The sequence below is a fragment of the Paramacrobiotus metropolitanus genome, unplaced genomic scaffold (genome assembly GCF_019649055.1).
Source record: "Paramacrobiotus metropolitanus isolate TYO unplaced genomic scaffold, Prichtersi_v1.0 Parri_scaffold0000030, whole genome shotgun sequence".
Taxonomy (NCBI): Eukaryota; Metazoa; Tardigrada; class Eutardigrada; order Parachela; family Macrobiotidae; genus Paramacrobiotus; species Paramacrobiotus metropolitanus.
Window position 1 is genome coordinate 1,204,211 of NW_026570250.1, and position 21,932 is coordinate 1,226,142.

The 21,932-nt window shown below is 41.0% G+C and overlaps 1 protein-coding gene across 3 annotated transcripts; it reads left to right on the plus strand.

Annotated features, from left to right (window-relative positions):
* The first annotated feature begins 13,190 nt into the window (after window positions 1-13,190).
* LOC129588506 (signal transducer and activator of transcription 5B-like) lies at window positions 13,191-21,886 on the plus strand. Of its 3 annotated transcripts, none has more exons than XM_055482737.1 (19): window positions 13,191-13,725; window positions 14,111-14,319; window positions 15,955-16,198; window positions 16,292-16,384; window positions 16,467-16,667; window positions 16,739-16,890; window positions 17,306-17,596; window positions 17,876-17,926; window positions 18,139-18,226; window positions 18,285-18,329; window positions 18,393-18,470; window positions 18,537-18,629; window positions 18,691-18,986; window positions 19,081-19,220; window positions 19,365-19,520; window positions 19,633-19,693; window positions 20,466-20,591; window positions 21,112-21,266; window positions 21,369-21,886. In XM_055482737.1, exons 2-19 carry the CDS (start codon window positions 14,192-14,194, stop codon window positions 21,386-21,388), a joined length of 2,418 nt encoding a protein of 805 aa, XP_055338712.1. In that variant the 5' UTR covers window positions 13,191-13,725; window positions 14,111-14,191; the 3' UTR covers window positions 21,389-21,886. The 3 variants fall into 3 exon arrangements, with proteins under 3 accessions (XP_055338712.1, XP_055338710.1, XP_055338711.1); XM_055482735.1 differs by having other exon boundaries at window positions 13,191-13,658; XM_055482736.1 differs by lacking the exon at window positions 13,191-13,725 and adding an exon at window positions 13,736-13,854.
* The last annotated feature ends 46 nt before the right edge of the window (window positions 21,887-21,932 follow it).

Here is a 21,932-nt window from a genome sequence, read left to right on the forward strand (position 1 = left end):
TGCCTCAAAGGAGAGGGGCCGAGGTTCTGGCACAGATGATTAGTATTCATATAACCAGTTTGCGGGATCTACATCCGTACGTATTGTCGCAGCGTACTTTAGTTTCGAAGGTTTCGAAATTTTTAGTTAATGCAATATACGAATCTTCTGCATTCACAAAGTTTTTTAAGCGTAAGAATTGTAAGACGCCTAAGAAACCTAAGCAACCTAAAAAAACATAAGAAAACCAAAGAAACCTAAGAAACATAAGAAACCTAAGAAACATAAGAAAACCTAAGAAAACTTAAGAGACCTAAGAAACCTAAGAAAAATAAGAAACCTAAGAAACCTACGAAATCTACGAAAGCAAGAAAGTTAAGAAAAGCAAAGAATACAGATTACGCTAATCGCCAGTTTGATCACCATTATTTATTTGTCGCACTTTTCCGATTTTTTAATTTTTTTCGCCGAAGCGATGCCGAAGGCCGAGGGCCGCCTCTGTCGCTGCGACTGTGCAGATTATTAGCCTACGTCCGTCTATGGGGGCCCATGGCAACAATTTGTTTTTTGGGGCCTTTGTTTCCCCGTTGGGGCGCATCGGTTTTGCATTAGCGTAACATTACCGGCGTCGTTGCGACGATTCTAAGGAAGCACTTTACTGCGTCAAATTTAAGTTAGCGAACGAAGCGAAAGGCGCGATTTGTCTTTGTCGCTCTGCGTTAGCTCATGTATGTCTATGGAGGCCCATAGCAACAAGTCGTTTTTTTGGGGGCTGTCTTGCCCTCTTGAGGCGCACAATATTCGCAGTGTTCCTATGTCACTCGCGACGTTGCGACGATTCCGGCGCACTTTACCGCGTCAAAATCGGACCATCCGTTCGCCCGATCATCGTGGTCGTCTGCTTAGCATGTATAAGATGTTACGCATGTAGATAACAAGCTGAGCACGGATGAATATTGGCTTACGACTAGGTAAATAATCAGTTTAAAATTCAAAGGTTGCAGTGGATTCGAGGAAGCAACAGCAGTTATTATTTTGTTTGAAAACAATTGGTTTTTGATAAAGACAACAGATCTTGTTCAGTTTATCAGATTTAACGGATGACAGGAATGCTCTGCAGTCAACTTGCGGCTGCATCCGCTAAAATTTGTCCCTTTTTTGTCAGTGATTTGCCTTTTTGTTAGCGATTACTGGCATTATCGGTTAAGTTAGCAATTTCACTTCTTTCTTTTAAGTCAGAACATCTGAAGCCTAGTTTTGGAGTATTGACCTTTTGCCCCTAAAGTTTGATTGGTTTGTGGCTCGGCTGCTGATTTTACGCTTGTTCTGCTAAACTCTCCAAATTCTAATAAGCTACTGTGGACAGTGAAGTGTCTGAAGTGATTCCTTCACTAAGCCCACAAGGTTTTCTTTATTCAAATTTAATGCCCGTGGCACCAGACCAGACTATGTTAGGCCTATGGCATCCATGGCAACAAGCCTTTGAATGACCACTGGATTAGCGGTTCTGAATTCAGCAAACAACGACTGGTCTTAGATCACCCGCCGCACTGAGAGGTTTTCAAAACATTTTGAAGCATGAAGATCGGATGAGCAGAAGGGAGATTACCGCGGTCTAACAGGAGAGGCCGTAGACCTGCTAGAGATGTTTAGTATTCATATAACAAGCTGAGCACGGATGAATATTGGCTTACGACTGGGTAAATGAATCAGTTTAAAATTCATAGGTTGCAGTGTATTCGAGGAAGCAATAGCAGTTAGTATTTTGTTTGAAGCAGTTTCGTGCACAGCGGCTAATAGTCTCCTCAGAAGCTTGCAAATGAACTGAAGACGAGCTTGATCATTTGTTTGGTCCGATTTTGGACCATGAGAAACGCAGAGGCGAAGCCAAAAGTACTGTGACCGTGGTAACAGACCAGCCCATGTTAGACCTATGGCATCCATGGTAACAAGCTTTTGAGTGACCACTGTATAATTGTGACCGTGGTAACAGACCAGCCCATGTTAGACCTATGGCATCCATGGTAACAAGCTTTTGAGTGACCACTGGGATTGCGGTTCTGAATTCAACAAACAACGACTGGCCTTAGATCACCCGCCAGACTGGGAGGTTTTCAAAACATTTTGAAGCAGGAAGATCGGATGAGCAGAAGCGGAGATTACGCGGTCTAACATGACAGGCCAAAGACCTGCTAGAGATGTTTAGTATTCATATAACAAGCTGAGCACGGATGAATATTGGCTTACGACTATTTTAAAATATTACGCTTTCCGCAAAGTCAGAATGGCAAAGCCGGACAAGTGTTCAGGATGGTTGCCGCGGCGAGCACCCTGGATAGTTGACCTTTGCCCCTTTTGTTTTGATTTTGACTCGCCTGCTAGGTCTCTGCTCAATCTACCGTATTCTAAAATTGCCAAATTAATAAGCTGCTTTAGCCAGTGCAGTGGCCGAAATTATCGTCGTGCAGTGGCCGAAATCATCGTGGTCGTCTGCTTAGCATGTATAAGATGTTACGGATGTAGATAACAAGCTGAGCACGGATGAATATTGGCTTACGACTGGGTAAATAAATCAGTTTAAACTTCATAGGTTGCAGCGTATTCGAGGAAGCAATTCTTATTTTGTTTGAAAACAATTGGCTTTTGCATTAAGACAGCAGATCTTGTTCAGTTTAGCAGATTTAACGGATGACAGGAATGCTCTGCAGTTAAGTTGCCGTTCCATCAGCTGTAATTTTTCCCTTTTTTCAGTGATTTGCCTTTTTTTTTTGTTAGTGATTTGCCATCCTGCGGACGCTTACTGGCATTATCGTTTAAGTTAATAAATCGAACTTTTTTCTTTAGAGTCAAAATATCTGAATCTAGTTCTTGGAGTAGTGACCTTTTGCCCCTAGAGTTTGTTTGGTTTGTGGCTCGGCTGCTGATTTTATGCTTGTTCTGTTAAACTATCAAAATTCTAATAAGCTATTGTAGCCATTGAAGTGTCGAGTGATTCGTTCACTCAGTTAATGGAAGACAAGAAACGAAGAGGCGATGCCTAAGATTTTTCTTGCGCAAATTTAATTCCTGTGGCAACAGACCAGCCTATGTTAGGCTTATGGCATCCATGGTAACAAGCTTTTGAGTGACCACTGGGCTTGGATTTCTGAATTTAGCAAACAACAATTAATCTTAGATCACCCGCCAGACCGGAGGTTTTTAAATTTTTAAAGCAGGAAAATCGGATGAGTAGAAGCTGAGATTACCGCGGTCTAACAGGCGAGCGAAGACCTGCTAGAGATGTTTAGTATTCATATAACAAGCTGAGCACGGATGAATATTGGCTTACGACTGGGCAAATACACTAGTTTAAAATTCAAAAGTTGCATTGTGTTCGAGGAGACAGTAGTTATGATTTCATAGTTAGCAGTTATGCCTGTATTCGAGAAGCAGTAGCTAGTTTTTTTAATAGCAGTTATGAATTTGTTTGAAGCCAGTTACTTGTGATTATAAGACAACAGAACGCCTTCGGTTTTATTAGGTATAACTGGTGACAGGGTATGCTCTGCGGTCAACTAGCGTTTGTATCAGCTGAAGTTTTTCCTGTTTCTGCATTTAGATTGGTGACCAGTCAACAAGCGGACGTTTACTGGCATTATATATTACGTTAGCAGTTTGCACTTTTTTTTATGAGCTGAGTTGATCAGAATACTTGATGCCTGGTTCTTCAAATGTTGACCTTTCGCCCTTAAAGTTTGTTTCGTTTGTGCCTCGGCTGCTGGTTTTCATTTTACTCTATAACTAACCGAATCATTCGTTCACTCGGTATGTAGTCCACAAGAAACGCAGAGGCGAAGCCGGAGCTGTTTCTTGTTAAATAAATTGCCCGTGGTGACAGACAAGCGCATGGTATCCCTATGGCATTCATGGCAACAAGCCTTTTAGTGACCACTGGGCTTACCTACTTGTGAGTCAAAAAACCACTAGCTCTGTTTTACTCTACGTTTTGAAAGGATCAGTAAAATTTAAAGCTGCAAAATCGGCTCAGCGGAAGCTAAGAACATAGGTAACAAGGAGAGGCCGAAAACCTGCAAGAGATGTACAGTATTCATATAACAAGATGAGCACGGATGAATATTGGCTTACGACTGGGCAAATAAATTAGTTTAAAATTCATACGTTGCAGCGCACTCGAGAAAGCAGTAACAGTTATTTTTTTGTTTGAAAACAGTTGGTTTTGTATAAGAAAACAGATTTTGTTAAGTTTATCGGATTTTACAAAAGACATAAAATGCTCTGCGCGGTTGTATCAGCTGAATTTTTCCTTTTCTTGTCGTTTGGCAGTGATTAGCCAACCTGTGGACGCTGCTGTCATTGTCAGGTATTACTTTATGAAACGGGTCTCTATTGTGCTGTGAATATGGTAAACAGATTCATGTTAGCCCTATCGCCTCCCATGGTAACAAGCTTTCGGCGAGTGACCACTGGGCTTGAGGTTCTGTATACAGCAAACAACGATTAGTCTTAGATCACCCGCCAGACCGAGCGGTTCCCAGAACATTTTAAAGCGAGAAAATTGGATGAGTGGGAGTTGAGATCATAGGGAACAAAGAGGAGAGGCAGAAAACCTGCAAGAGATGTATAGTATTCATATAACCAGTTTACGGAGGACTACATCCGTACCCAGTTTCGGGGCGCATTTGTTTCGAAAATATTTTGGAAAGAAAACGTAAGAAAATATAACAAACATAACGTCGTTGCGGCGATTCTGCCATTTTTGACCGCGTCAAAATCTGCATACCCGTTCAGCCAAACATTGCTGTTTTAGGTTTGAACGTCACGGTTGTTACGGTACAGTTCTGTGGTATTTTTCCTAATATTTTTCGAGCCGAGGCCGATCTGACCTGCAAAAATGCTCGTGCAAGCTCGTGTGCCTATACTGTTAACCGGTTTGGAGCGAGGGCGGAAGGCGAGACTTGGGCCCATGGCAACAATTTGTTTTTTGAGGTCGTGCTCCCCCCTTGAGGCGCATCGGGTCGGCAATAGCGTAACATCACCCGCTTCGTTGCGACGATTCTGGCGCACTTTACCGCGTCAAAATCGGCCTACCCGTTCGTCCAAACATAATTTTCTTTAACAAAGCCCGTCACGGCTGTTACGGATGTAGTTAACAAGCTGAGCTGGATGAATATTGGCTTACGACTGGGTAAATGAATCAGTTTAAAATTCATAGGTTGCAGTGTATTCGAGGAAGCAATAGCAGTTAGTATTTTGTTTGAAGCAGTTTCGTGCACAGCGGCTAATAGTCTCCTCAGAAGCTTGCAAATGAACTGAAGACGAGCTTGATAATTTGTTTGGTCCGATTTTGGACCATGAGAAACAGAGCGAAGCCAAAGCTGTTTCTTGTTTGAGTACAGTATAATTGTGACCGTGGTAACAGACCAGCCCATGTTAGACCTATGGCATCCATGGTAACAAGCTTTTGAGTGACCACTGGGATTGCGGTTCTGAATTCAACAAACAACGACTGGTCTTAGATCACCCGCCAGACTGGGAGGTTTTCATAGCATTTTGAAGCAGGAAGATCGGATGAGCAGAAGCGGAGATTACCGCGGTCTAACATGAGAGGCCAAAGACCTGCTAGAGATGTATAGTATTCATATAACCAGTTTACGGGATCTACATCCGTACGTATTGTCGTGGCGTACATTAATTTTGAAAATTTTTGTTTAAAGACATTCGAATCTCTTTATTCAAAAAATTTCACGAGCGCAAGACTTGTAAGCCTTAAAAACGTAAGAAATATGAGCAACCTAAGAAAACCTAAAAAATCTAAGAAATTTTAGAAACCCAAGAAACCTAAGAAAACCTATGAAACTTAAGCAACCTAAGCAACCTAAGCAACCTAAGCCATCTAAGAAATCTAAGAAATCTAAGAAATCTAAGAAATCTAAGAAAATCTAAGAAATCTAAGAAACAAAGCAAGAAAACCGATTACTGTACATTAGTCGCCAGCTTGACTAACATTATTTGTCGTATTTTTTACGATTTTTTACATTTTTTTCCCGAAGCGATGCCGAAGGCCCCGGGCTGCCTCTGTCGCTGTGACTGTACAAATGATTAGCCCACGTCCGTCTATGGGGGCCCATGGCAACAATTTCTTTTTTAGGGCCTCCGTTTCCCCGTTGGGGCGCATCGGTTAAGCAATAGCGTAACATTACCGGCGCCGTTGCGACGATTCTAACGCACTTTTCTGCGTTAAAATCGGCCCAGCCGTTCGCCCAATCATTCGGAACAAAGCATACTCGTGTATAAGATGTTACGGATGTAGATAACAAGATGAGCACGGATGAATATTGGCTTACGACTGGGCAAATAAATTAGTTTAAAATTCATACGTTGCAGCGTATTCGAGAAAGCAGTAACAGTTATTTTTTTTGTTTGAAAACAGTTGGTTTTTGTATAAGAAAATAGATTTTGTTTAGTTTATCGGATTTAACAAATGACAGGGAATGCTTTGCGGTCAACTTGCGGTTGTATCAGCTGAATTTTTCCTTGTCTTGTCGTTTGGCTTAGTGATTAGCCAACCTGTGGACGCTTGCTGTCATTGTCGGTTATTACTTTAGCAAACGGAGTCTATTATCAGTCCAGTCTCTACTAATGTTCAGTTTTTAGATTGTTGACCTTTGTTAATAGAGTTTGTGTCGTTCTGTGGCTCGGCTGCTGTTTTTCTGTTCATTCTGCTAAACTCGCGAAACTGTAATAGCAACTGTAGCCAACGAAGTGTCGTTCAGTCAGCCCACGGAACATAGGAAACGTAGAGGCGCAGCCAAAGCTGTTTCATGTTTGAGCTAATTGAGTAAGTACAGTGTAATGTGACCATGGTAACAGACTAGCCCATGTTAGCCCTATGGCCTCCATGGTAACAAGCTTTCGAGTGACCACTGGGCTTGAGGTTCTGCATACAGCAAACAACGATTGGTTTTAGATCACCCGCCAGACCGAGCGGTTCCCAGAACATTTTAAAGCGAGAAAATTGGATGAGTGGGAGTTGAGATCATAGGGAACAAAGAGGAGAGGCAGAAAACCTGCAAGAGATGTATAGTATTCATATAACAAGCTGAGCACGGATGAATATTGGCTTACGACTGGGTAAATACGACTAATAATTATTTATAATTCAAAGTTATGTATTCGAGGAGGCAGTAGTTATTCAGTAGCAGTTATGAATTTGTTTGAAAACAGTTAATTTTTGTATGAGTAAGACAACACATCGCCTTCAGTGACAGGGAACGCTCTGCGGTCAACTCTTTTGTATTAGCTGAAACTTTTCCTGTTTCTGCATTTAGTTTGGTGACTGAAACACAAGCGCGCGTTCACTGGCATTTCCAATAACGTTAACAGGTGGCAATATTACGTTATCAATATTACGTTAGCACTTTGCACTTTTGAGTTGAATCGATCAGGCCAATATCTAATGCCGAGTACCTCATATGTTGTTCCGTTTGTGCCTCGGCTGCTAGTTTCCATTTTATTCTATAATTAACCGAATCATTCGTTCACTCGGTATGTGGTCCACAAGAAACGGTGAGGCGAAGCCAAAGCTGTTTCATGTTTGAGCTAATTGAGTACAGCGTAATGTGACCGTGGTAACAGACTAGCCCATGTTAGCCCTATGGCATCCATGGTAACAAGCTTTCGAGTGACCACTGGGCTTGAGGTTCTGCATATAGCAAACAACGATTAGTATTAGATCACCCGCCAGACCGCGCGGTTCCCAGAACATTTTAAAGCGAGAAAATTGGATGAGTGGGAGTTGAGATCATAGGGAACAAAGAGGAGAGGCAGAAAACCTGCAAGAGATGTACAGTATTCATATAACAAGCTGAGCACGGATGAATATTGGATTACGACTTGGCAAATAGACTAGTTTAAAATTCAAATGTTGCAGTGTATTCGAGGAGGAAGTAGTTATGATTTCATAGTTAGGAGTTATGACTGTATATTTTGTGGTAGCAGTAGTAATTCACTAGCAGTTAGGAATTTGTTTGAAAAGAGTTAGTTTTATAGGAATATTAGACAATAGATCGCCTTCAGTTTATTTGATTAAACTGGTCAAAGCGATTGCTCTGCGGTCAACTTGCGTTTGTACCTGCTAAAATTACCTGTTTCTGCATTCAGTTTGGTGACTAGTCATCAAGCGGGCATCAAGCCAACATTATATATTATTACGTTAAGCACTCTGCACTTTTTTTATGAGTTGAGGTCGATCAGGCCAATATCTGGTGCCCGGTTTTTCAGATGTTGACCTTTCGCCATTAAAGTTTGTTTCATTTGTGCCTCGGCTGCTAGTTTTCATTTTATTCTAAAACTAACCGAATCATTCGTTCACTCGGTATGTGGCCCACAAGAAACGCAGAGGCGAAGCCAAAGCTGTTTCTTGTGAAACCCTAATTTGCCCGTGGTGACAGACAAGCGCATGTTAGCCCTATGGCATCCATGGCAACAAGCCATTGAGTGACCACTGGGCTTATCCTACTTGTGTGAGTAAAAAAACCACTAGCTTTGTGTTACTCTACGTTTTGAAAGGATTCTGTGAAAATTTAAATCTGCAAAATCGGCTCAGTGGAAGCTGAGAACATAGGTAACAAAGAGGAGAGGCCGAAAACCTGCAAGAGATGTACAGTATTCATATAACCAGTTTACGGGATCTACATCCGTACATAAACTTTTGCGGCGCAAGTTTATTACGCAATGCATTCTTCGCAACGGTTGATCGCATTGGTCCCAGCCGCTAAGAAAACTAAGAAAGAGAAAATCTATGAAAACTTGAGAAACCCTAAGAAAGCCTAAGAAACCAAAGAAATCTAAGAAACCTAAGAAACCTAAGAAACCTAAGAAACCTAAGAAACCTGAGAAACCTAAGAATACCTAAGCATACCTAAGAAACCTGAGAATACCTAAGAAAACCTAAGAAACCTAAGAAACCTAAGAAATATCGTATATAAAAGAATACGGGGTATACCGATCACGCTGGTGGGATTGACTGCGATTAATTTTTGCACATGTTTTTAAAATTTTCAATACTTTGTAACGTGCCGATGCCGAAGGCCGCGGTCTGTCTCGGTTTTTCCGAACGGTCCGCGAACAGACAATGCATTTACCATGTATGTCTATGGGGGCCCATGGTAACAATTTGTTTTTTGGGCTACTCCTTCCCTTTTGGGGCGCATCGATGGCGCAATAGCGTAAGAACATTCGCGCCGTGGAGACGAATTTAACGCACTTGGCCGCGTCGAAATCGGTTCAGGCGTTCGCCCAAACATTGGCTACATTATCAATCGTGTATACGTGGTTACGGATGTAGATAACAAGCTGTGCACGGATGAATCTTGGCTTACGACTGGGCAAATAGACTAGTTTAAAACTGAAAAGTTGCAGTGTGTTCGAGGAGACAGCAGTTATGATTTCATAGTTAGCAGTTATGCGTGTATTCGAGAAAGCAGTAGTTATTTAATAGCAGTTATGAATTTGGTTGAAACAAGTTAATTTTAATTCAAGTATAAGAGAACAGATCGCCTTCGGTTTATTAAATTTAACTGGTGACAAGGAATGCTCTGCGGTAAACTTGTGTTTGTATCAGCTGAAATTTTTCCTGTTTCTGCATTTAGATTGGTGACCAGTCAACAAGTGGACGTTTATGTACTGGCATTATATATTACGTTAGCAGTTTGCACTTTTTCTTATGAGTTGAGGTCGTTTAGGCCAATATCTGATGCGAGATTCTTCAAATGTTGACTTTTCGCCATTAAAGTTTGTTTCATTTGTGCCTCGGCTGCTAGTTTTCATTTTATTCTAAAACTAACCGAATCATTCGTTCACTCGGTATGTGGCCCACAAGAAACGCAGAGGCGAAGCCAAAGCTGTTTGTTGTTAAACACTGATTTGCCCGTGGTGAAAAACAAGCGCATGTTAGCCCTATGGCATCCATGGCAACAAGCCTTTGAGTGACCACTGGGCTTATCCTACTTGTGAGAATAAAAAAACCACTAGCTTTGTGTTACTCTACGTTTTGAAAAGATTCTGTGAAAATTTAAAGGTGCAAAATCGGCTCAGTGGAAGCCGAGAACATAGGTAACAAAGAGGAGAGGCAGAAAACCTGCAAGAGATGTACAGTATTCATATAACCAGTTTACGGAGGACTACATCCGTAACCAATTTATCGGCGTCGGCTTTTGGTGGTTAATTAACCGTTTATGTTCGGATCGAGGCCGCTGGCCGAGGGGTGTCGTGTCATTTACGTACATGGGAAACACATGGGAACAACTTGTCCATGTATGTCTATGGAGGCCCATGGTAACAATTTTCCTTTCCCGTCCCCTTTTTTCCCCTCGAGGCGCATCGTCTCGGTAATAGCGTAACATCCACCGCGTCGTTGCAGCGGTTCTAGCGCACTTGACCGCGTTGAAATCGGCCTACCCGTTCTCCCAAACATAGGTTTTTTAACCTTACTCTGTCACGGTTGTTACGGCGTTGCGGCGATTCTGCCATTTTTGACCGCGTCAAAATCTGCATACCCGTTCAGCCAAACATTGCTGTTTTAGGTTTGAACGTCACGGTTGTTACGGTACAGTTCTGTGGTATTTTTCCTAATATTTTTCGAGCCGAGGCCGATCTGACCTGCAAAAATGCTCGTGCAAGCTCGTGTGCCTATACTTTATGTTAACCGGTTTGGAGCGAGGGCGGAAGGCGAGACTTGCAGGCCCATGGCAACAATTTGTTTTTTGAGGGTCGTGCTCCCCCCTTGAGGCGCATCGTGTCGGCAATAGCGCAACATCACCCGCTTCGTTGCGACGATTCTGGCGCACTTTACCGCGTCAAAATCGGCCTACCCGTTCGTCCAAACATAATTTTCTTTAACAAAGCCCGTCACGGCTGTTACGGATGTAGTTAACAAGCTGAGCACGGATGAATATTGGCTTACGACTGGGTAAATGAATCAGTTTAAAATTCATAGGTTGCAGTGTATTCGAGGAAGCAATAGCAGTTAGTATTTTGTTTGAAGCAGTTTCGTGCACAGCGGCTAATAGTCTCCTCAGAAGCTTGCAAATGAACTGAAGACGAGCTTGATCATTTGTTTGGTCCGATTTTGGACCATGAGAAACGCAGAGGCGAAGCCAAAGCTGTTTCTTGTTTGAGTACAGTATAATTGTGACCGTGGTAACAGACCAGCCCATGTTAGACCTATGGCATCCATGGTAACAAGCTTTTGAGTGACCACTAAGATTGCGGTTCTGAATTCAACAAACAACGACTGGTCTTAGATCACCCGCCAGACTGGGAGGTTTTCAAAACATTTTGAATCAGGAAGATCGGATGAATATTGGCTTACGACTCGGTAAATAAATTAGTTTAAAATTCATAAGTTGCAGCGTATTCGAGGAAGCAGTACCAGTTATTATTTTGTTTGAAAACAGTTGGTTTTTGTATAAGACAACAGATTTTATTCAGTTTATCAGATTTAAGAAATGACACGGAACGCTCTGCCGGCAACTTGCGGTTGTATCAGGTGAAATTATTCCTTTTTTTGTCGTATGGCTTATAGTTTATAGTGATTAGCCAACCTGCGACGCTGACTGTCATTATCGGTTAATACTTTAGCAAACTAGCAGTTTGCACTTCTTTTTTGAGTCAGGGTCTATCAGTCCAGTATCTGCTAATGCCCAGTTCTTGGATTGTTGACCTTTGTTGATAGAGTTCGTTTGGTTTTGTGGCTCGGCTGCAAATTTTATGTTTATTCTGCTAAACTCGCGAAATTCTAATAGGCAAGAGTAGCCAACAAAGTGTCCGAACTGATTCGTTCAGTCGGCCAATGAAACTTAGGAAACGCAGAGGCGATGCCAAAGCTTTTCCTTTTGCTAATTTAATGCCCGTGGCTCAGACTAATTTAACGCCCGTGAGACAGACATAAACTATGTTAGGCTTATGGCATCCATGGTAACAAGCTTTTGAGTGACCACTGGGCTTGAAGTTCCAGATTTAGCAAACAACGATTAATCTTAGATCACCCGCCAGACCGGGAGGTTTTTAGAACATTTTAAAGCAGGAAAATTGGATGAGTAGAAGCTGAGATTACCGCGGTCTAACAGGAGAGGCCGAACACCTGCAAGAGATGTTTAGTATTCATATAACAAGCTGAGCACGGATGAATATTGGCTTACGACTAGGTAAATAATCAGTTTAAAATTCAAAGGTTGCAGTGGATTCGAGGAAGCAACAGCAGTTATTATTTTGTTTGAAAACAATTGGTTTTTGATAAAGACAACAGATCTTGTTCAGTTTATCAGATTTAACGGATGACAGGAATGCTCTGCAGTCAACTTGCGGCTGCATCCGCTAAAATTTGTCCCTTTTTTGTCAGTGATTTGCCTTTTTGTTAGCGATTACTGGCATTATCGGTTAAGTTAGCAATTTCACTTCTTTCTTTTAAGTCAGAACATCTGAAGCCTAGTTTTGGAGTATTGACCTTTTGCCCCTAAAGTTTGATTGGTTTGTGGCTCGGCTGCTGATTTTACGCTTGTTCTGCTAAACTCTCCAAATTCTAATAAGCTACTGTGGACAGTGAAGTGTCTGAAGTGATTCCTTCACTAAGCCCACAAGGTTTTCTTTATTCAAATTTAATGCCCGTGGCACCAGACCAGACTATGTTAGGCCTATGGCATCCATGGCAACAAGCCATTGAATGACCACTGGATTAGCGGTTCTGAATTCAGCAAACAACGACTGGTCTTAGATCACCCGCCGCACTGAGAGGTTTTCAAAACATTTTGAAGCATGAAGATCGGATGAGCAGAAGCGGAGATTACCGCGGTCTGACAGGAGAGGCCGTAGACCTGCTAGAGATGTTTAGTATTCATATAATTATTAGTATAAGAAATGAATTGGCTGATGCATTCGGTCAAAGCGCATCCACACAGCGCAGTTTAACTTTTTTTTATCGAAAAGTACTCATCAAGTCCACAATTTACGAGATGGCAAAATTTGTCGAGTAGATCGAGTTTCCGGTTGCGTTAACACCGAATCTTCGTACAGCAGCAAATTTATCTGCCACTACACCACACCAATGCACAATTCACAGACAGAGTTGTGCACTGTACAAGGAAACCAGATGTGATTGATTGACGGTACATGTTCGGCAGTAAAAGCCAAGTGCATCTGTAATGGGCAATGCTACTGTAATCTTCGTTCGTGTTTTTTTGTGCTAACGATGATTGGAGTGATTTCGTGAAACTTTTCGTGGATACTCTTTGTAATACGATGAATTTATTAAATTCTATGAAGATAGTAGCCTTCTTACTCGTGTGAAATTAAAATCATTCCTGTTGGATGAGTTTCGCGCATATACCATTGGACTGTAATCGAACTTTGGACGCTTGCCAACCCATTCAGCTGGCCTTGTTGCGGGTCTGCAGACGAGTTTACTCGTGCGGCACTACCGACTACGTTCGTGTTCTTATTTGGGTTCTTGGTCTTTTACCGTCCTGCTGGAAATTCGCGGCATACCGTTGCTATCAGCCGATTGCGTATGCGTTTGTTTGCACTTAAGCCTGTGGTACCGTGGTGCCGTAACTTTCTGGGAATTCTCTCTCCGCTACCGTAGAGTTTTTCTTTGAAACGCTGAAAACTACTCCTTTTTCCCAGTAAGTGTTCTTCCATGGTTAACCAGATATTCGGAGTTTACAGATGAGTAACAAAATTACGTTTGTTGTGAGTGTGATTTAATTGGCAGTACTTCGTATTTGATGGATGTAGTTGATGTTCAGAGCTTTAAAAGTTTTCTTTTTTTCAGTTTTCTTAGCAGACTTAGCTTAATATGTTTCCCTTTGGTGGTTAAAAGTAAATATATGAAAGTAAAATGTAAATAATTTGGATTCAGTAGGCAGTTAATTGTTGTATTATTCTGCCTGGTTGATGATGATATAGGCTGCGTTTAATGGAGTTTTCCAATCACTTTGCGAAATTATTCCATATGTGACTATCCGATTATTGATTTTGAAACTCAGATTTGATCTTGAATCCGTGATTCATGCTTTCGTGTTTTTAAAGCTGGAAAAAGTTGTGAGGAATGGTATTATTTTGTATTTGTTTGCAGGCTGTTGTGAAATCACTGTATTATCGATAAGACGTTTTGCCTTTCGGATATTGTTATATCGGAATAATTGGATGTTCCACGATGTCGCTGTGGGAGAAAACTCAGCGATTACAGGGAGATGCCCTGGAACAGCTGCGTGCCATTTATTCCCAGTGTTTTCCCATCGAAGTTCGTCATTATTGCGCGGATTGGATCGAAGCTCAGCAATGGTAATCACGCACTTGCAGCGTAGTACTTGGCTTAATACTCAGCTAAGTAATGTAGCTGTTGTTGCAATAAATGCAACAAAATAGGGTTGCAGTTACTTTTTTAACCAGCTCATTGAATATTTCAGTACTTACCAGTTACCGTTAAGCTCAAATTTTCAGAGCCTAAATATTTCGTTTTTCCCATGTAAGAATTAACTTGTGAATTTTGCGATACGTTTTATCGAATGAAAATAATTAATTTCTACGTTTTCTCGTGAATGTAAATGTGATTAATAAGACAGTTTTCTGAAAATCCTGTGATTCGAAATCTTCGCAGTTTCTGTAATTGTCATATCTACATGTACTTAATATCTATATGTATGTGGTTTTTATTATACCATATGTACTTTATAAATGTCATAATATTATTTTGAGTTTAGGTAAGCCGTAAAATCAGAGAAATATACTACTGTTTACTGATACCTGTTAGTCTGTCACCTACTGCGGTCAGGAAAAGTAAGAGACACAACGGATTTTTTTTAATTAGGTTTATTACCGAGATAGCCATGTTTTACAAGTGTCTTGTTCAGTTTGCGATTTGAAATGTCCGTTTGAATATTGGCTTGAAACCGTGCAATCGATTTTTAGAGTAGATCTTAGATGAAGTGTGCCTTTCTTTGATAATTTGCAGGAAAGACTGGATCATTTAGAAACCGCTCATATGTCACTGTGCGCGGATTCTGTTTATTATTATGATTAGTACCTTTGCGGTTGACGTTTAATTTGGTTATCGATCACTTGCTCTAATCGTAGACCTCAATCTGTTCTAACACCATCACTGCGCTAACCCGAAAGTCGGAAGTATTCGGGGAACCCACCTCTACATCAGAAAATGAAACTACGCATGAATCATTCACGTTTTTTCATTCTTATAGAATGCTACGAGCAGTATTTTGTCAGTTTTGTGTAATAGTTTTATACGATTTGCAGTCTAGTTTAGCGTTGTAAATAAATTGGTAGTCTCACAGCAGCAGTAAGCAGTGCCGGTAATTACAGAAATATAGTTAAAGGTACTCGTATTCAAGTTTAAGTTCCAGCTTCCAAAATTACTTTATAAAATGCGAGTAACATCATAAGGGATTGCAAAGCCAACTTGGAATTTGGCAACGAAATTATAGATAACTCTTAATTTGTTTTTTTAATAATAAAAATAGGAACAAACGATCATGCTCGGTCCCGCTGCATTATTGTTAAAATCTATTGATAGCTATTTGCAGACTTGGTTAAAAAATTTTGTGCGCTTTATATTGTGGTAGATTTACTAAATTAGTGGCTATGATGAATTTCAGCTGCAGCAGTTTTAAATTTCGTGAGCGAAAACACACCCTGACCGGTGAGTGTGGATCGGAATACATACTACCCTGTACTTTACCGGTCGGCAGACAGTAGCTAGCTGATTATTATAAGTACAGATGGATATTGTCTCTCAGTACTTCTGGTAATTAATACTAATTTGATAACGATAATGCGCTGTAGGTTTTATTGTTGTGGCTTTGTTTTGTGTGGTTTAAGTATCAGATTTGAGTTTATCTCCGTACAACTACAGTAAATTTCGGTCCAAGTACGAATTTTAAGTCAGTTGTACGGTTGTTATAGGGAAGGTATTGATACGTACAACAACCTGCATGAAAAGATGGCTATGGGACTGCTGAAGAACTTGTTGAAAGAAGTGGAAACAAAAGCGAAAAGTTTATCGCCAAATGATTTCGTTACTAAGATGAAGTTGGAAGAAGCTGTGACATACCTGCGCGATCATTATTTTCGTAGCCCGCTGCATTTTGTGCAGAATATCCGTACCATGTTGGAAACTGAGAAGCATCTTGTGGAATTGGCTGAAAATGTGCGTTTTGTTGTGGCATTTTTATAATCGCCCATATTTTTACTCACCAGTCAGAGTAGTTCTTCAGGTCTCGAAGTTTATCATTTTTTATAGCCCAGTAGCGGGAATAACATGTCCACCCAGAGTAAGAGCGGAGCAAATGGACCTTTAATGCAGCAATTTGAATTGCTACAGAAAGCTACGAAGGTAAGCGATGGCTTATGAGTTTTTTTTAATTTATTGATGAATTTTGTTCAATTTTTATGGCTCGTTTGTGTTTTTTTTGCAGGCCACCGAATCGGATTTGAATATCTTGCAGCATGAGCAGGAATCGTTTATTATTTTGTACCAGGAAAAATATCATATTGAAGAAGCTCTCACTAGACACACTGGAACCACCAGCACAAGCGAAGTGCGGCTGCGTCAGCGCAAAGAACAAGTGGATCAGAATCTCTCTCAGAAGGCTAACAGTATTTTAGAAAAACGCATTGTATGTTCAAGAGAATGGAATTGGATACTGTAGTAGCAGATCGATACAGTTCTTAACCTGTGTGGTTACAGTTTTTGGCCAAGAAGCATCTGGAAAGTTTACAGCATCTGGAGAAAGTGCAGAGCGTGGTCCTTAATGAGCATCTGATGCACTGGAGACGGAATCAGCAGCTGAGTGGAAATGGTGTACCTTTCTTCAATAATTTGGATCAGATTCAGCAGTGGTAAGCAGTATGCGGCGAAAACAACTTTCTTGTTTTTACTTTTGACGTACTATCCGCGACAGTGAAATAATGTTTAAGCAATGTGACTACAACTCAGAATGGACTACAGTACTTTTTTAATTAATAATAGATATCGTGGAGAGAAAAAAACAGGTATTACGCGTTACCATGCGTTACGAGCTCAGTTTGACAAAATTTAGTTTTCCTTTTTTTTTCTTGGAGGAAATTATCGCAGGCTTATCGCTCTGCTGCATTCTTATTATTTTCCACATACGCGTATGATATGATCGTGTTTTTTGCATGCGAGTCTGAAACAAATTATTTGGAATTCGGGAATATTGATTATTAGTATAGCAGAAACAAAGAAGATGCTGGCAAGAATCGTAAACCAATTCGATTTTTTGTCGTTTGTCAGGTGTGAAATATTGGCTGATATCATTCTGCAAAATCGCCAGCAGCTACAGCGCGTAGAAGCTTTGCGCAGTCAACTGCCGATGCCAATGGAACAACAGGATTTACTACCGTCGCTAAACGCCAAGATTTCCGCACTGCTCTCCTCTTTAGTTACCAGCACCTTCATTGTGGAACGCCAGCCGCCACAAGTTATGAAGGTGTCCAACAAATTCAGCTGTTCAGTGCGTCTGTTAGTGGGTAACAAGATCAATGTCCACCTGACACCACCGAAAGTTACCGGCACGATTATCAGGTAAACAGTGTCTGCGACAACACTGATTACAGTCCTGTATCGTTTTCTATTGTCCAAAGATAAGAAATAAGAACTACCAGGGTTTATCATCAACTTAATGTTTATTGTATGTACGTGGGCAATATTTATAACTTCCGTGGAAGGTCAACGGACAGATCTATTTTTTTCCATGTCTGGAGCGGTGATTTAGATGATAAACTCATTAGTCGACACCTGATCGTATCGTTATTCCGTGATTGAATTTTGTGATTGTCCTGATTTAACTGTATCCTGTTGCAGTGAGGCACAAGCAAATCAGTTGATCAAAGGAGGGGATAAGAGCGCTACCACGTAAGTACGAGCGCGGGTTGAGTACTACCTCGTATCATATTTCGGAAATTTTTTCTCGTTTATAATAATCGGTGCTTGATGGTACGCCATTTGAAAATTGCTGAGTGAGCATTTTTTTTAAATTTGAGGCCGACTCTCTGGTCCATTTTATTTCCGGTAGTGGTAGACGTCATCATTTGCTAACTGGAAACCTGTATTTGTGCTTTTTACAGAAATTCTGCGGGGGTGATTGTCAATAACAGCGGACTGATGGAATACCATCAAGCTTCTAAGCAGCTTGTAGTTAACTTCCGAAATATGGTAAAATCGAAGCGTAAGATGGTTGATTTGGATATTCCCGCATGTTTGTGTGTAACAGGCGCTGAAGACTGTCAAACGATCTGAAAGGAAGAAACACCAGGAGGTACAAATTGGTGATATGGTATGTTTCACTGTATTCCGATAGTTTATTTTGTTTCTTTTTTAGGCTGTTACGGAAGAAAAGTTCTGCTTGCTTTTCCAATCGAAATTCAACGTGGCCAACGAAATGACTTTCCAGGTTTGGGTAAGTCTGTGTTTGCTGCTCAGTTTTTTCTTGCACCCGAATTGGAACCGAAACTGATGTTTCTAGACGCTGTCACTTCCCGTGGTTGTCATTGTTCATGGTTCCCAAGAAGCACAAGCCACAGCTGTCATTTTATGGGACAATGCCTTTGCTGAGCCGGTAATGCGCCGATGTTTTGTACTTATCTGCTTTGTCTTGATGTGTTGGTTGCTTTGTGCAGGGTCGTGTGCCTTTCGAGGTTCCAAAGGAAGTGTTATGGAAAAATTTAGCGGAACAGTTGAATTTTAAATTTAAAAGCCAAATTGGGACCGGATTGTGTGAGGAACATTTACGATTTTTGGCGGCTAAACTGTTAGGACGGAAGGAGGACACCATGGAAGATTTGAGTAATGCCAAAGTAACGCGGGCTAAATTCCACAAAGAAAACCTGATTGATCGCAAGTTCACTTTCTGGGAATGGTTTTATGATGCTATGAAGTTGGTGAAGGATCATCTGCAAGATCTGTGGAACGCTGGGTAACATTTGCGCACCTGCATTGCCGTAAAATTTACAATAGTACAGTATTTCCTAAAAATTCGTAGTGACTTAATTTTGCTGTGCTTTGGATAGATGCATCCACGGATTTGTCGCTAAACAAACCGCTCAGGACTGGCTGCTGCAGAAACATTCTGGAACATTCTTGCTCCGATTTAGCGATTCGATTCTGGGTGGCGTAACTATAGCGTGGCATCGTCAGGACGCGGAAAGCGGTAAGTACTCGTACATCTTTTTCGTACTTTAATTTCCCGTGTTATTTTGTTGTGCATGATAGGTAATTTTTTATGTTCGCTGTAAATAACTGCAAAATTGATAACCACTCTTAATTCGATATCCAGAAATTGTTTTGCCTTCAGACATTCACGAAGTGCTTTCCATACAACCGTACACGAGCAAGGATTTCCAGATCCGCAGTTGTGCTAACAGGATTAGGGATCTGGCGGAGAATTTGTTATACCTTTATCCGGACATTCCGCGCGATCAAGCCTTTGCCAAGTATTATACCGCCACCGGTAAATGCAACAGAGGGTTAAACTTACATCATTTGTGTTCGCATTTTGGGAATGACAAAACTTCTTACACTATGCTGCACTGCTTTGACATGCGTTTTCGTCTCATTGTTAGATGTTCGTCCGCAGGTTGGAGGCGATTATGTCCCTTCGGATCTGCACACCACGATACCTGGGTGAGCTACATATGTAATTTTCCTGTGCATTCTTTTTTTGGAATCTGTTGTAGAACCGCGCAGTATTGTAAAGGTTTACTGTACTAGTATTTAGGGATTGGTTTCAGCATTGTTGTAATTGTCGGATTTTGATACATTTGGTTGATTGTAATTTTTCAGTGTGTCGAGTAGTATTTTCGTTGAGAATTCTTGCTTTGCGTATTTCTTGCAAAAGAAGAATTAAGTATTTCGTTATTTTTGTTAATATCTTGGTCTCACGTTATTTGAGTGGAATAAGCAATTTGCAGTAGATTTTGTTTTAATGAAGTTTTCAGCTTATGGATTTACGATAAGTGACTAGCAGCATTCGGAATAGGTTCCATACTGCCGTAGTTAGATTTCGTGTTTGTTGTAATTGCCGTTTTTTGACTGGTAATTAATGTTATTTTTTTTGAAAGTTTCCGATAGGTGTAATGCAGTCTTTTCCGAAAAGGCAATTCCCAACATAGCGTTATTAATTAGGAGGGGTTTTTTACACGCTTGATGTACTTGTACCAGATCGGGTGTACCGCAGATGGATGATACAGTAAATATAGCTGTCGCGCTCTTGCTACGCTGTGGAATAATTGCACGATGGTACTGATACAGTATTGACTCGGCACTCTGTTGATATCAGACCTAAAATACTTAAATAAACTATTGTTTGCGGAATTAATGCACCAGTTAGGTAAGCTGTAATTTTGTATATTTGGCAGTTAATTGAACTGGTTGTTAACCGGTGGTATGTGTGTAGATTTCACGGACGCGGTAGTGGATCGCGAGCGGTGACGCCCTTCTCTGTGCAGTCGCCACATTCCCCCGAAGGTTCTGTCCAGGATCCTCGTTCCGTTCTCAGCCATCAAACCGAATCGAACATGGGGTAAGTGTGTGTAGGAGAAAGGGCAGATGTATTCCCTGTGGCCTGTATGTTACTTGGACTGGCACTGATGGTTGCGCCACTGGGTAATGCGTGTCAGTTGAGGGTCGCTGGCTTTGCGGGCTAATTGATTTCTCAAGCGCTCCTTGGGGACAGCGTAACTTAGCTGAAATGCTGGACAGGTTCTAGTTTTGAAGGAAACCATTTTCCCCGTGTATTACGGTGGACGGTAGTCGGTTTTTCTGCTTTTCTGGAAATGTAGCATCTAAGAGTCACCACTATTAATTTGAAGTTTTTACAAATCGGCCAAAATTAATTAGGTTAAGAAACGAGGAAATTTTTATTAGGGAAACCTTGACTACCATTCACTAGGCCATACAGAGCACTTTGTGTGAGTGGCTGCAAAGAAATACCTTAACAGTCGTTAGTAGATTTTGTTCAAAGTACTGGCGGTGCTTTATGGCATCAAAACATCTTACAGTGTATTAAAATGTCTGAAATTGACAGTCTGATTATATTACAGCGGAGGAAATGAGATGGATTTCACTGATACAAATAGCCCGGAGAATATGGATCGCTGGCTGACGGAGGATTTGAGCTCTTTCGAGCCTAGCACTGACGCGGCCATCTCGCAGAGTGAACTGTACAGTATCCTGTATCCGGCGCCGGGAGCCCCAGGTATAACGGAGATGCTCGTAGTATGGATTGAACAGTTCATCACAAAAAGCATCCTTCTGACACCATACCGAGATGCTCCAATTTGTGGGCTTTTTGTTTCAGGTGGATCGATGCCGCGCTAAGTAACAACAGCCTGTGTGTTTCTCATGCTACTCACACGCGGTAAACGTCTCACGCACTCGTTCTTCATGTCGGCTCGGACACACACATGATTATCCATTCTGTATTTTATTTTGTTAAAGAAGCGACTAGTATTTTGTTGATTTTAGCCGATAGTAAGATTTATGTAAGAAAGTTTGTTTTGTTTATTTTAAACGCGAGTATATGTGTCTTTTAATGAATTTATTGCGTTTTTTGTATTCTTTTAACCCGGTTTTGGGTAGCTGTGCTTAGTTGGCGTTGTTGCTTTAATGATTTTTGTGATGCTACTTTCTTTTCGGTGCACTTTCGTTTTCGTTCATTAGCGGTATGTTAGTGGCGTGTACAGGTTTGTTTCTGGTACTCTTTTAAAATGAATTTTATTGCGTTTTCTGTTCATAGACCCCGCTTACTAGCTGCTTTCTTTATGCGAACGGTTTTTACGTATTCGTGTAAATAAATAAATATCGATAAGTATCAGACTGCTGTTGGGTATTTTTTTTCTGTGTTTGAAATAAGGAAGACAAG